At 44.7% G+C, this 16,134-nt stretch overlaps 1 protein-coding gene across 2 annotated transcripts in view; it reads right to left on the bottom strand.

Annotated features, from left to right (window-relative positions):
* LOC138249678 (F-box/WD repeat-containing protein 7-like) overlaps positions 1-16,134 on the bottom strand; it is a 326,410-nt gene that overhangs the window by 132,265 nt on the left and 178,011 nt on the right. The window contains exon 5 of one of the 2 annotated variants that reach the window (XM_069203645.1): positions 11,944-12,085. In XM_069203645.1, the coding sequence (XP_069059746.1) occupies positions 11,944-12,085 (142 nt within the window). The remainder of the gene's footprint in view (positions 1-11,943; positions 12,086-16,134) is intronic. The other variant, XM_069203646.1, reaches the window with a different exon arrangement.

Below are 16,134 nucleotides of genomic sequence, written 5' to 3'. Positions count from 1 at the left end.
AGGCCAGTAACAAAGCCTGCACTGGGTGGAGATGCTAACACCTCCCCCAGGCAGGAATTGTCACACCTGGCGGTGAGCCTCAAAGGCTCACCTCCTTTGTGCCAACCCAGCAGGACACTCCAGCTAGTGGAGTTGCCCGCCCCCTCCGGCCAGGCCCCACTTTTGGCGGCAAGGCCGGAGAAAATAATGAGAAAAACAAGGAGGAGTCACTGGCCAGTCAGGACAGCCCCTAAGGTGTCCTGAGCTGAGGTGACTCTAACTTTTAGAAATCCTCCATCTTGCAGATGGAGGATTCCCCCAATAGGATTAGGGATGTGACCCCCTCCCCTTGGGAGGAGGCACAAAGAGGGTGTACCCACCCTCAGGGCTAGTAGCCATTGGCTACTAACCCCCCAGACCTAAACACGCCCTTAAATTTAGTATTTAAGGGCTTCCCTGAACCTAAAGATTTAGATTCCTGCAACTACAAGAAGAAGGACTGCCTAGCTGAAAACCCCTGCAGAGGAAGACCAGAAGACGACAACTGCCTTGGCTCCAGAAACTCACCGGCCTGTCTCCTGCCTTCCAAAGATCCTGCTCCAGCGACGCCTTCCAAAGGGACCAGCGACCTCGACATCCTCTGAGGACTGCCCCTGCTTCGAAAAGACAAGAAACTCCCGAGGACAGCGGACCTGCTCCAAGAAAGGCTGCAACTTTGTTTCCAGCAGCCTTGAAAGAACCCTGCAAGCTCCCCGCAAGAAGCGTGAGACTTGCAACACTGCACCCGGCGACCCCGACTCGGCTGGTGGAGATCCGACACCTCAGGAGGGACCCCAGGACTACTCTGATACTGTGAGTACCAAAACCTGTCCCCCCTGAGCCCCCACAGCGCCGCCTGCAGAGGGAATCCCGAGGCTTCCCCTGACCGCGACTCTTTGAATCCAAAGTCCCGACGCCTGGGAGAGACCCTGCACCCGCAGCCCCCAGGACCTGAAGGACCGGACTTTCACTGGAGAAGTGACCCCCAGGAGTCCCTCTCCCTTGCCCAAGTGGAGATTTCCCCGAGGAATCCCCCCCTTGCCTGCCTGCAGCGCTGAAGAGATCCCGAGATCTCTCATAGACTAACATTGCGAACCCGACGCTTGTTTCTACACTGCACCCGGCCGCCCCCGCGCTGCTGAGGGTGAAATTCCTGTGTGGGCTTGTGTCCCCCCCGGTGCCCTACAAAACCCCCCTGGTCTGCCCTCCGAAGACGCGGGTACTTACCTGCTGGCAGACTGGAACCGGGGCACCCCCTTCTCCATTGAAGCCTATGCGTTTTGGGCACCACTTTGAACTCTGCCCCTGACCGGCCCTGAGCTGCTGGTGTGGTGACTTTGGGGTTGCTCTGAACCCCCAACGGTGGGCTACCTTGGACCAAGAACTGAACCCTGTAAGTGTCTTACTTACCTGGTAAAACTAACAAAACCTTACCTCCCCCAGGAACTGTGAAAATTGCACTAAGTGTCCACTTTTAAAACAGCTATTTGTCAATAACTTGTAAAGTATACATGCAATTTTTATGATTTAAAGTTCCTAAAGTACTTACCTGCAATACCTTTCGAATGAGATATTACATGTAGAATTTGAACCTGTGGTTCTTAAAATAAACTAAGAAAATATATTTTTCTATAACAAAACCTATTGGCTGGAGTTGTCTCTGAGTGTGTGTACCTCATTTATTGTCTATGTGTATGTACAACAAATGCTTAACACTACTCCTTGGATAAGCCTACTGCTCGACCACACTACCACAAAATAGAGCATTAGTATTATCTCTTTTTGCCACTATCTTACCTCTAAGGGGAACCCTTGGACTCTGTGCATGCTATTCCTTACTTTGAAATAGCACATACAGAGCCAACTTCCTACATAATTGAATTGTTTGAGATGGCTTGCCCTTCTCAGACTATCTCCTGACCCCTTATTTGATGTTCCTGTGGAAGGTACTGGAGCAGTTCCTCCATCTCGTCCCCAGGGGTGTGAAATTTAATAAAATATCTACTTGTCCATGGGACAGGTTGCCTCTTAAATCTACTTGTCCTGTAAAAATAAAGTCTACTTGTACCTATGGTGCAATGTAGTGCAGCAACAAATTATGGAAGCAACCTCATTATGTAAGAGCTCTGATAATAGCCTTTCTGATTATGCCAGTGCTACTTCTATAGTAGGGCGTGAATACTTACAATTTCAATCCCTACTATAGAAATTTCCTTATTTTGCCACCTTCCCGCAGATCTACATATGTGGGCTGAAGGAAGCAATAAGCAATAGTTCCAGGGCTGGAATGCCTTTGAGTCTGTGCAAACCTACTAACTTGCATGTTTTAAGGATTTTCACCAGCTCTTCTCTAATCTTTTCCTATAATAATGAGAAAGGTTGGAAATTTACTCCTGACAATGGCAGAAGTAGAAGTTCTTCCAGGGTTGGGGAAAAAAGTGGTTGGAGGGAAAGTGAACTTGTAAATGCTCAACAGATTTTCAGATGAGCAAATCTACCCATGCATATTTGCTTGTGCTAAAATTCAGTTCACAAATATTTTCTAGGAGTACAATTTCCTGGTCTACACCTGAAAGCCACTAATTTAAAGACATACCATTGGATCATTTTGTGACCTTCTTTAAGAATTGGGTTCCTAATTAGGTCTGGTGTTACCAAAGACATTTTGTTTTTATTAAACTGCTATTTCTCCCTCTATCGGCTGGCTTTCCTGAGAGTGATCGCATTCTGCTCTTCCACAAGGAGCATATTGGCACACAAAGTAGTTTTGTTCAGTGCCGGGAACAACTGTGGCAATTTGTCGCAATGAAATTGGAGCCCACCCTCCCCCCAAGACTCACTTAGGGCAGGTGCTGTGCTGTGGGGGCACCCAGGAGGGGGGCTACTGGGTCTTTATTATGCCACTGGTGGCAATATGTGCTTTTTGAGACCAAAAACATTTTTTTCTTTTTGCCAGTGCTTGTTACAATGGTGAGGGTCAGGCAGCACTCAAAACAATAAAGAGTAACAAAAGCCATGTCAAAAAAAGACGAGCATTGACCAAACCAAAAGACTCACAAAAAATTTCAGATCAGTTGGCTTTGCCAGTGCTAGTTTATTTTCATGCTTTCCATAATCTTGTTGAAAATAGTTACACTGATTTTTCCATTAGGAATGTTTTTGGGAAATACTATCAAGCATCAACACATTTTACTAAAGGACACTTCAAAGAAATAGCACCTAAAATTTCACAGTAGCAAAACATTTTGTTTCCTACTTGCATTTTTTCTGAGCATTTTATTTTGAAAGCAAAGAATCATCACTCTTGCTTACAAGCGTCTGCAAACATTTGCATCTAAACAGAGTGAATTCTGGGAGCATTATACTTAGCCTCATATTGTTAAACTTTTCAAACGTGTGTACATTTTTTTTTTTTTTACTGAGACGACTATCAGCAGTGCAGTATGACCGTAAAACATTTATTTACAGCACTCACCATAATAATGAAGGTTTTTCATGAATGAACCATAAATAGAAGTTCGAACCTCATTTACATATGGGCAAACATATTACCTCACCTGCAGACAGTTCCCTTCTCAATAAACTGGCAGCCAAAGGGTTTGTGATGCAGGGGGTTGGGCCTACTTGTCCCAAGGACAAAATAAACATGAAAACCTGTTGCCCTTGACTTCAAACAATATGTCCTGGGCGTAGGGCTAGGAATTCCACATTCCTGAGTCCCAGTGGGGCACATCCTTGCGTCCCAGTGGGGACTATCATATCTTGCCAGGAGTGTCTGCGAATTTGCAATTCTCCAATGATTAGCAGCTTGCGCAGCTAATATTTTCCCTGCTACATCAAGTTTTTCGCTCTCCTTATCAGGAGGAGAAGCATCTCCTGTGGACTGACTATTAGCACGCTTTCGTGCTGCACTTAGTACTACAGAAGCAAGAGGTACCTGTGATTAAATAAATATTGGATCTGAGGGTGCTGCTTTGTACTTTTTGTCGACCGTTGGGGTAATAACCCTAGCCCTCGGCTCTGAAGCTGATGTTGAAGGCTTCTTTCTCTGAGCCAAAGTGCTCGATTTGAAAGCTCAACTCGATACCAAGATTATGTGGGATGCTGTTGAGTCCTTGGTTGATGCCGAAGAAGCCTTGGCAATTTTCGGTGCCGAGCCAGAGGGCGGGGCATCCAAATGTAATTTTCAGACCCGACCATGGTCCGAAGGCAGTGGTGGACCGATAACCGGCTTTGAAGTCTTTTTCAAAGTCTTTAGTAGTGAAGACTGGGCCGGTGAACTCACGTATTCTGCTGCAGAAATCAGCTGGCTCTCGATGTTAGATTCGACGTCCGAAATGGAATCTCGGATAGAGAGGGCTGCCTGATGTCCCGATTTCCTCCAGTGCATGTTCCTATCCGAAGATGTCAGGACGGTCTTCCAGTGTCTTTGACATCATCTCCAAACGACGCGCTCCTCTGTCCAGCAGAGTATTTTTTTTATCGAAAAGAGCTACAAGCACCGCAGTTCTCCTCTTTATGTTCCAGGGACAAGCACAAATTAAACACTAAGTGTTGATCCGGGTGTGGGAATTTGGAGTGGCACCGAGGACAGAACCTAAATAGAGTTTGTTCCATTATCCATGCATATTCTGACAGAACTTGAAGGGGTAGGCCCAAGAAGGGTATTAAACTGACCCAGATGCTGAAAATTGGATTGATTAGTTTAAGTTTGGAAATACACGATTGAAATACTACATCATCATTGAAAGAAAGACAGAAAGGAAAGTTTGGAAGCGACCGAGCCGAGAAATACAGGAGCAAGAGAAAACACGTCTGAATCCAATGGCAGAGAGAAAACAATCTAACAAAGGAGTCAATGATCACGAGCAGTATCACTGTTGCTCTCGTGACTCGAAAAGACTTGCAAAACTCTGAGCCCAACACTAGATGGCAGACTTATGCAAAGCATTTATATTTACAGCCACACATGCCATTGAACAGAAAGTTATTTACCTTTGGTAATGATAGGTTTCAAGTACCACTACAGGCAAAAGTTCTCATCGGCAAAAGTGCTTTGCCCCCTGACCCAAGCAAATCACTTCCCAAAATAGGTCGCATGGCCCCACACCGCCTTACCTGTTGGTATAATGGACAGTGGTGTTGTCCAAAAGAATCTGAAAGTTGCTCTCTCAGACGCAAGATAGAAATGCCTTTACTGCAAGGTGGACCACCAGCAATTTGAGTACATATATGCGCAAGGGTTGCTCAGTCATGGACGAAAAACCCCGCCCCTTCATATCACTCTGATGGGCACCGCATCCCAGCATGGAGGAGTCAATGACTGCAGCAACCTGAGCCTGTAGAGGGCTGAAAGGCTGACACCCATGAATGTCTGGATGAACAGAGTGGGAGGGTACCACCTAGGCCTTGAGACTCCCTAATGCAGGTGCCACTATGTCCTTAGGTATCGCTGAAGGGGCTTTATGCTGCATGCCACCAACAGGATGCACAAGGACATAAAGCCAAGCACAATCGAGACTTACATAACTGGGATCTCAGTGTGAGCCAGAAAACTTGGCACCATTTTCTGAATATCCATGATTATCTGAGGAGGAGCCAAGGTCTGGAGAGGGTTCAACGTTTGAGTGCTGAAAGTACAGCCCAAGCGGAGGGGTTGTTATGTGTAAAATGGTGGTAAACCTTTTAATCCTACAAATGAACTCTGCTAATGGGACATTGTTGAAGGGTGCCTTAACTTTCTCTTTCATCACATAAATCATTTCATCTGAGCTTGAAGGCTTCAAAGGAGTCATCAGCCCAATTAGTGGTACCCGCAACTAAGGAGCTTCAGATCAAACAGAGTACTTTTACTAAGGTGCTTCTCTGGAAGCATTGGGGACAGAACTGCTATTGTTGTCAAACCTCCCAGGAATAAGTTTCCCTCCTGGGGGTTTGTGACACGTGGGCACAGGAGCCATCCTGAACACATCCAGCAAAACCATCCAAAGGCCTCAATTTGTTAAGAACCAGGCAACCAAGCCAGAAACTCCAGTTTCATCTTTTTCAGTGTTATGCTATCCGATTATTAGGAAGAAGTCTGCTTTGTGAAATATCTTGCGAAACGACTTCTCCTTTATTCTTCTTCTCTGCTTTTTGTGCTTTTTAGGTCATGCCTACAGATTGGATTTGTGCTGTGCTGCGAGACATACTATTTACAATTCCGTGGTCTTAGAAGCTACCCTAAGCATATCATTAGTTGTTTCAAATGGATTCCTTTAGAAACGAGAAGAACAGTCGCCCTCATTAGCAGCAGACTGGACTACGGCAACACCCTCTATGCAGGGACCACAGCCAAGCTTCAAAGAAAACTCCAGCGAATCCAGAACGCGTCTCATCCTCAACTTCCCACGCCACAAACACATATCCACCCACCTCAGATCCCTACACTGGTTGCCCATCAACAAAAGGATCACTTTCAAAGTCCTTGTCCACGTTCACAAAGCCCTCCACGACACTGGACCAGCCTACCTCAACGAACGAGTAAACTTCCACATACCAACTTGACAGCTCCGCTCCGCTGACCTCGCCCTCGCTACAGTGCCCCGCATCCAACGCACCACCTCCGGCGGCAGATCCTTCTCCCACCTCGCCGCCAAGATCTGTAACTCCCTCCCCACCAATCTACGCAAGACCCAGGAACTCCTAACCTTCAGAAAACACCCTAAAGCATGGATTTTCGAGCAGTAACCAGCCCCCCTCCCAGCACCTTGAGACCGTGTACCGGATGAGTAGTGCGCTTAAGAAATTATTTGATTTTGTGTTGTCACTCATTTGCAATCTTACAATTGCTTAGTTCCCATAGGCTTTCCTTCTTTTTTTAGGTTGAGCGCCCAAGTGCTTTGACCTGTTCTAGGTATTGTTTGCTTTCAATCATGCCCACCACTTTCACTCATCCGTGGTCTTGCCTTTCATAAAATCCCTTGATGCTTGACGCTGTTCCTGCCTCAAGGCTGTTTTTGTCATGCCTTGCAGACTGCCCTTGTTACATGGATTACTGCACAATTGCCGATATACTTCAGCGTGGGTGAACTATTGTTTTTTCTTTTGTCTCTACCCTTTGTGCTGCATGGCGGCCCTGGTTCTCACAGCGCCAACAGGCACAACAGCATGAACTCGATCGGCAGTACTGGAGCGCTGGTAATATTGTTCACAGTAACCTAATCAGAGTCATTTCTTGTGGCTGTCCCCTTAAAACACTTGAAATTGGTAAATGCTTTACGTAAAAGAGAAATACTCAAAATGAAAGCGTCTCTCTCGACACAGCGGGAGAGCCGATACTACAGTATTCACTGCACTAGGGGTAACCCGCCCCATTATGCTTTGCAAGGCATTACTTTCACAAAACATTTTTGCTCATGACTCAGCCTGTGGTGGTCCAGTGTGCTCTGTCTACATCATCTTTGGGTCCCCACACTAGGTTAGTGGGGGACCCGAAAATAATAACCCCTCCCACTATTCAGTGTCTGCTTAAGCTCATGGTTGGAACTTTTGTTTTACAGTTGGGATTAGCTTGTGTTTTAAGGGCCTTGTTTGTGATATAGTAATAGGCCTGCTACTCCTAAATACACATGATGCACTACATCCTCTAGGTGCTAAATATATGGTCACACTGCATTATTTAATGCCATTTTCGTTTTGTGTGGTTATGCCCTCTAGGGGCTAACTATATAGTTACATGACCATGTTTCTTACACATGCTATTTTCATTGTGGTGTTTTGCAGGGCATTACTTTTACAAAACATTTTTGCTCATAACTCATCCTGTCGTGGTGCTAGGACAATGGGACCATCTTCAAAGCATCGACCACAATGTGCTCTTTCTGTTTCCATCATCCCTGGGTCCTCACACTATGTTAGTGCGGACTCCAAAATAATAACCCCTGGCTAGAACATTTATTTTACAGCTGGGAGACGTTATGTATTATGGGCCTTGTTTGTAATATCGGACGGTGGTGGTGAAAGTGGTATTCGACTGGAATTAGCATGGCAGATTTAAATTAGGATGCTAAATGGCAATATTTTCATTCTTTTGCTGAAGATAGAGGAAGAAGGTAAATGGAAGTGTTTTAATTATATGCAGGGCCACTGGATTTGTATGGCAGGAAAAGACAAACTTATGAGGCAGGGTTGACTAATTTATGTGACCAGAAAAGTCCAGTTATGAATTTACAATGCCAATAGCTCTAACTCAAGCAAATGCGAGACCTAGTGCAGTGCAAATGCTTGTTTGTCTTAGCTCATTCATGGAGAATGGACCAAGTACGTGTTCTTCCTTGTCTTTGTTCTTCCTCGTCTTTTTGCAAGGCACTATCTTATTTTATGAGCATTTTGTTATTAGTCCTGTACGTACCTACTTTTAACACAGGTATAAGGCTTCTTATTTATGTTACTTTCACCCTATTTGATGTCTCTATAAACACTTTACGTACCCCCACAACAGTACTAATCTACTCCATTCCACACAAAGCTACTGTACTCCACTCTACGACAGTCTACTCTACGCCACGCCACACTACTCGACGCACACAATGCCACTCAACACCACTCCACACAATGCGATTCTAAGGCACTGTGCTCTACACCATTCCACAGTACTCTACTCTATGCCAGTGTAAGCCACACCACTCTAAGCAACTCACCACGATGCCACTCCACTCTACACCAGTCTACACTACTCTTTGACACTTCACACCACTTCACACAATGCCACTACACCATGCCACTCTACACCACGGCACCCCCACAGAATGCCACTCTATGACATTCTATGCCACTCCACTCTAATTTATGCCACTTATTCTATGCCACTCTACTGTACACCACTCCCCACAACTCTATGACGCTCCAAACTATGCCACTATTTGCAGCAATGTCACACAGTGCCCCACTCTATGGAACTCTACTCTGCAGCACCCTACATCACTCTACTCTGCCAATGCTTGTTATGAGTGAATCTTTTAGAAAGGCATTCCCTCACAGATGACAGAAGAACGATTAGGTGTCCCCTAAGTTCTTTTGACAGAAACAACTTGGCCTCCTGCCCCCCGATGGCATTTGGGTGCATGGAATTTCAGGAATTTCGGTCTGTGGCATTGTGATCCAATCCCAATCCCATGCAGACGTCACGTGGGTTCCACCACGGTATTATCTTATGGAATCTGCAACAAAGTTCAATCCCAGAACCCTTCAGAGAAGACATAAGAAATAGCTGCTACTGAAGTGCTTTGGAATTTCATCAGTTAGACACACAGAAAGCTGCTGCCCGCATCATTGAGATGCAGAAAAATTAGTAGACCCCAGTACTCCAGTTGGTACCTAAAATACTCTCTGTTCTCATCATTTCCAAAGGTGGAATAATGACTGAAGCCATATATTGTGCCACAGGAGAGACTTTCAGACTAGCCTGAAGCCGCAATAGATAATTCATGAGGTGATAAATCCGCTGAATAATGCATCCACTGGAACTTTTAAATCTCAGTAACTGTTTTGATTAATGACAAGGACTCAAATTCCTTCTGTCACCAACTGGAGATTGTAATGGAGGCCTCGGTGATCATTTTCAGTCACCCTAACAATTAATAAAGGAGCCACTCAGTGACTGATGTCATAACTGATTACAATACCCCAGCTGACATCATCAGACAAAGCAACAATCACCATTGTTGGTGACTGTTAGAGATGGACTGAGCAAAGAGAACTTGTTTTTCTCTCTTCACTGGATGGCTCCTTTAAACCAAATCTGTGCATGAATATTTTCTTCAATTTACAAGACTAAACACTGCCTTTTAAGATATAGACATAAAAATGCCATCACTTAGTCTCTAACAATTATTACAAATGTAAAACTTAAGTGGAGGAAAACCAAAAAATGTTACTGATCCAAAACAGTGATTACATTCTAAATAAGGGAAGGCATTATTAGTTGGTTTTGTCTTAACAAGTTTTCACACATTATTTATTTAAAATAGGAATACTGGTTGTAGGAAGTTTTCCTTACACTGGTGGTGCTATAGTGGGCAAAGGACTATTATAAAATTCGCAGCTGTAACTTTAGCCATCTATGAAAGCAACGTATCCCATGATCCAGACTACTAAATTGTTTAACTTTACTTGAGAAACATGTGCAAATCTGCACAAGCTACATACTGACGATGCAGAGAAGTGAAGATGTCACAAGAGGCACCTAGCCAATATATTTCCCATAACAGAGTAATAACGTTTTTTAGGAGAAATACTGATCTCCACCATAAAGGAGCAAAATGTTAACATTACGAAATGGGCAGGCTGTAAGGCTTTTTGCTTGGCCCAAGACTGGGGAAAGGTCTCGCCATTCCTTAATACACAGGCCCAATGACTTCTGTTTCAGGAAACTCCTGCCTGCCACTGAGCTCTTGAGATCACCATCAACCTCAGAGAGCAATGGGGAGTGATTATGAATTATCAAGGGACAGAGAAAGATGTGTTTCTCTTTTGCACTGACGTCACAACGGGCACGAGCATGAAGATCTCACCCAGATCGAACTGGGCAGCATTCTGGAAGATTGACAATGGAAGATTGACAATGGACTAGGGTGCATCATCATACTTCGAATCGACATCCATTTGACAAGGTGCACAGGACTCATTCACTGCCGTGAAACAGTATAAAGCAATGCTTCGGAGTATTATCAATGACGCTCAACATGGAGCTAGGCAGGTGCAGCACTGGTGCTCGTAAAAGCACAGGAGCCCTAAGCCGCCAACATAAAATGTTTAATGCAGCATCGGACGAGTGCCTGGTCATGGCGTGGATGGGGCCAGTCCAATGCACATGTTGAGGTCTAGCTGAAAGTTAGATCCGTCCAGGACTCGTGCTTGACCTCACGAGTCAGGTGACCAAGACTGTGATTGCCTGAAACCCCTAGGTGGGCTTGCTGGCACTAGAAACAAGAAACCAGCACACAAAAAGCATTGTATGCCAATCCTGCCCTTATCCTTGATAAGCTACAAATAGACATGCCGTGGAAAAGCAGCAGTGCACAAGTCACAACACTTCTGCACATGACTTTCCATATGTTCAAGTCGCTGCAAAATCTGTGATCATCATACCTTGAGAAAGTGACCCTGTGCCAATACCCTTTGACTGGGGCCCAAATATTGGGACACCCTCCCTTACATCACACCAAAAGCTCCTAACCTGGAGATACGCTGTCAGAACTGATGTGCGCTCTAAAACTCAATACTCTGGTAAAATGGTTCAATCTGTAGCTCTCTCCACTCCGTAAAATACTCCCCCGTACTCCAAACAAGTGCAGTTGAACAGAGCCTTCATCTTATCTTGCTTCGAATACTGATACATCACCACCACTGGTCTCCCCAAAACTGTCTGGATAGGCTGCAAAGCCATACGGCAAGAAAGTGCCTAAACATACTTACGGGGACCACAGCAAGCCTGTTCTGAAAGTTCTGCGTTGGCTTTAATGTTGAAGCCAGGATCAATTTCAAGGTTCTTTGTCTTGTTCACAAAGTTTTGTGGGAAAAAAAGACAAAATATACCTGCAGAAACTAATTCCATGCAACACACTAGCAACAAACTTTCGTTCCTGACGTGCTAACTAGATCCATGATAGTTGAAGAGGGTCCTATCACGGTGGAAGATAATTATTAAAAGCACCGAGTTTTACTGACCAGGTATTTTGAAAAGGAGAGTTCACACCCATGTCATATACAATTGTGCATTCAAGAAGATGGGTGTGTACAGAGCATCCGCTAACTGCTCATACCAGAGCTGAGCACAGTCCTTATATTTAACTCTTATCTTTTGGGCGGAAATTGACAACATCATGCTGAGAAGTCTGCATCATCAGAAAGTGAAGTACAGTGTAATGCATAAGCACAGCATACCTGAAAAGTTCGCAGCCACTCCTGAAGCTCTGCCGGGGGAGCGATGGAGGGGATTCGTCGACGTTGATGCCCATGGTGGTTGGCATTTCGCAGGTCCCCAAACGTTGTGGCGGTGTTTATGCATTGTGCTAATGACCTAAAACTCAAGGATTTAGAAAGGAGAGATGAGGATCACATCACTTAGGAAAAACACTTTACTTTTTCTGTGCACAAACCACCAATGGGCACCATCACAAATGTCTTGTGAATTTACAAAAACAGGCCTATGTAATTTTCTTACATACCCTAGTACACGGAGTCCGTTCTGCTGGGGGAACGACAAATTAGTAGACTTTATTCTGGTGGCACACAATACATTTCTAAGATTTATCTGGGCCTCTCTGTTATATATTCATTCTAGCTATGGTGTTCTTGAGGCTGGTTACAATGGGAGTGTATAGCATGCCAAGAAAAGTGCACTTTGGTTTTGTCAAAAAAAAAAATAAACAAGGAAAAAAGTTCACAGGAATTAGAGACACGGGTCGGCAAGTTGTGTTACATTACACATGATGCAATGCGTCTGTACTTTCCAAAGCCATGACAAGGAGCAGACACTTGATAGGTGTGCTGTGCACACAACTGTGTGGGTGGTTTTCCAGGTATCTTGATGAGACGAGGTCCAACCTAAGACTGTAAAGGTGCCATTTTCAACCAATGTTCTAGTGAGGACACAGAATTTTGTTTTTGGTTTGTTGAAATGGGGATGTAGTTTGATGCCCGCAAAAAGTGTATGTGTCCCTAAGTACATGCAGGAGATTACCCTTGGATGGGACCGCTTCTTCTTTGTGCACTGAAAACACCAAACACCCAGGGATTCAAGAACATCCCCAGAGTCCAACTAGCACCACTGAGAACTGTTTCCAGGACCGGTGTTAGCCAAGCTCATACAATCCATGCCTTATCGGCCTATGAGGAAGGTGGGAGCCTAGAGAGGTTCAAAAGCTGCAGTAAGGGGGTACTTAAGGTACTTCGAATGTCAATATTTTTAGATCACATATAAAGGAAAGGTCAGAACTGAACCCAACCTGCAATAGCAAGGTGCCAAAGGCAACAGACAGGTCTCGATGGACAGTTCTTAACTGTGAAGGCCAAAATGTGATTCTAGATGCCAGAACGACTTATCATGCTCCATGACTGTGCTTGATGCCAGACAGACAAGAGGTTAGCAGGGACAGGACGGACTAACAAAAGAGCAGCATGCATTTAAAGTCTGATGAGGCATAAAACGCAGGCAAGTAGTTCTGCACTAACGTCAGCCCCATTATACATTTCTGTGGACGGTTGTAAGGAATCAAACCTTTAGTGTTTTCAGGATGCAGCCATATACATTAGCAAAAAGCTGATCACAGTTATCACCAGCAGATTGACTCAATATATGAATGAAATAGCCGACAGATCTGCAAGGTTTCGTGATGTGGGAAGTGAAATGGTGCATTTTGAGAGTTTCTTCAATGAAAATAAGGGGCACTTTGAGAACTTTTTGTAGCGGGTCCTTCAAAACGTGAAGCAAGCAATTCTGAAGGCCTCTGAAGCAAGAAATTCTGAAGGCCTCTGAAGCATGCAATTCTGAAGGCCTCTGAAGCATGCAATTCTGAAGGCCTCTGAAGCATGCAATTCTGAAGGCCTCTGAAGCATGCAATTCTGAAGGCCTCTGAAGCATGCAATTCTGAAGGCGTCCTTTCCAGTAACACAAGGGGTTTTGTGAGGCAGAAAGTCAGATGTACTTGGATAGCTAAATATTTAAAGAAATGCTCAAGAACTTTATACATCGTTCACCGACATAATGGCAGCCGAGCTGAAGAGATTTAAATTGCTAATGAGCAAAACTGAGTTAAGAATATCAGGTTATAACTTGGGCTGCACATTATGATTCTGGATAATAACTTAGTGAGTCTACTGTGCACCATGCATGGACAGGTCTAGTAAGACCAAATCATGCAGGCCAAAATACATCTGGCTGCGCACTCTTCACATTCATACAAAGATGGCTGATCCCACTGCTGCTACTTACATGCAAAGATTTTATATAGCTCACGTTCTTAGCAATTATTTCAGTGGAGGTAAAAACTAAATGAAATGTAATAGTGCAGCTAAGACAGTTAGCCAGAGACTATTCTGATACTTATCTCGACTTTCAGCTCAAGAAAACTAACGTCAAAGATGACTTGGGTGGAGGAAAAGTTATACCTGCTATGTAAGCGTCTGCTCAGCTACAAGAAGAAACAAGCTCCATCCAAGTTTTCACAAATTAAGAACTGCCAGATGGAGGAAAAACATTAATATTCCATATCGAAACTGATAAGGCAAGTTGTCATCTGACATATGCACTTTGCACTACTGAGAGGCCCTTGATTGCCCATTAGCTGTATATACATTTGTCTAATGTCCATCATCAACCTTCAAAAAGACATTGGTAGCAATCCTAGTTCACGGAACAAACAACTAGAAATGTTCTCTATCATACTACCATGAGAAAACCACAACAGGGTGTTAAAAATATGTTTCATCTATAAGGTTCAACGGGGCACACTGATTCACCCAGACTCTACTAGTGCTGAGGGGAATCAAAAGGTCTGACAGGGATGCTAGAGATAAAGGCATCATGATCAATGGTACCAACACGGACGATCATTCTTCACTGTAGGACAGCAAGCCACCACTCAGATCACAGTACAGAACTCGTGAAGGGGATGCCCAGAAAGGGAGAGGAGAAGAGACAAGAGTACACACTATGGAACTGTGATGTACATACAAGTCAGTGAAGTGCCTAGAAAAGAGCAGGAGAAACAATGGAAAATGTCTATTACGTATTGTTCCCAGGGGTCCCTTCCTTAACAAGACCTGTGAGCTGCCTGAACAAATTACTTATCTTCGTGAACGCCTTATCTGGTAGAGGCTATCCACCTGTAGATTCCTTTCCTTAGAATAATCCCCAGGTGTCAGACTGGATCCAGAATATATATTTTTTTTTATTAAGTTTATTATAATTATACCATCCACACAATGAACAACTTTGCATCAGGTAAAGAGCATCAGCAGATCACCAGACAGTACATTCAACACTTATCCTAACCATCTCCGGGGACTCGCATCCATCAGGAGACGGGGGACCAGGCAGCAAAACATACGTCATTTCCCAGGATCCCACCCCCCACATTGAGTATGGAGCATGTGATTCTAAACAAAGAACCACTCCAGTGCCGGGTGCCAGCCCTTCTCCTATGTCCCTCCTGCCCCCACTCATAGGCAGGTTTTGGTTCTCCTGACCATCAACAGTGATGACTATCCCCTCTTTACAAGTTCTGCATTTCCCAGGTGCCCCATATCCGCTCGAACTTCTTCAGGCATCCCCTCCCATTATGTATCTTTTTTTTCCAACATTTTCCTACACTCTGTTCCTGTTTCCCAGTTAGCATATTTGGGAGGGGATCTGACTCCCCATTTTTACACTATGTCCCTGTTTGCAATCATGCAACCCAGACTGATCAGTGTTTTCTGACTCCTGGTAAAGTCTGAGGGTCCCAGATACCCAACATGGCAATCCAGGACTGCAACTTCAATGGTGCCCCTGCTGCCTCTTCCAGCGATTTCCGTGATCCAGAATAATTTTGAGCAGTAGCCCTGTGCACCAGTAGGTGGTATCATTCAGATTTGCGTCATCAGCGTCAGAAGTGACATATGTGGTACCTACATAGATACCACCCTGTTGCACTGATGACAGTTAATTTTGCAATTTTCCGTGCCAGGAACGCAGCGCCACAATGAGAGCTGAGCAATGGTGTGACAAGCTAAGGCCCTGAGAAGGGTGACCCTTACACCATAATCAGTTTGCAGAGTGGGGAGGATCGTAAGGAATCTGTGGCTAGATAGAGTCTCTACCAGATAAGGCATTACCAAAGGTAAGTAACTTGTTCATTTGCTAGACACTTCTGCCATAGATTCCTTACCTTAGAATAGATACCCAAGCAATACCTCCGCAAAGAGGGGTCTGCAAAGCCAAAGAAATTAGAAGGTCCTGCAGGACCAAACAGGCAAAGTGTCTGTCATGATGGATCTGACTGTCCATGGAGTGATGCTCGGTCAACGTGTGCAGGGATGCTCACGCTGCTGCCTGGCAAATGTCGAGGACAGCAATGCCATCCACTTTGGGTC

The sequence above is a fragment of the Pleurodeles waltl genome, chromosome 8 (assembly GCF_031143425.1).
Source record: "Pleurodeles waltl isolate 20211129_DDA chromosome 8, aPleWal1.hap1.20221129, whole genome shotgun sequence".
Classification (NCBI taxonomy): Eukaryota; Metazoa; Chordata; class Amphibia; order Caudata; family Salamandridae; genus Pleurodeles; species Pleurodeles waltl.
Note: the sequence above shows the minus strand (reverse complement) of the source record. Positions and strands in the feature narration are given on the sequence as shown.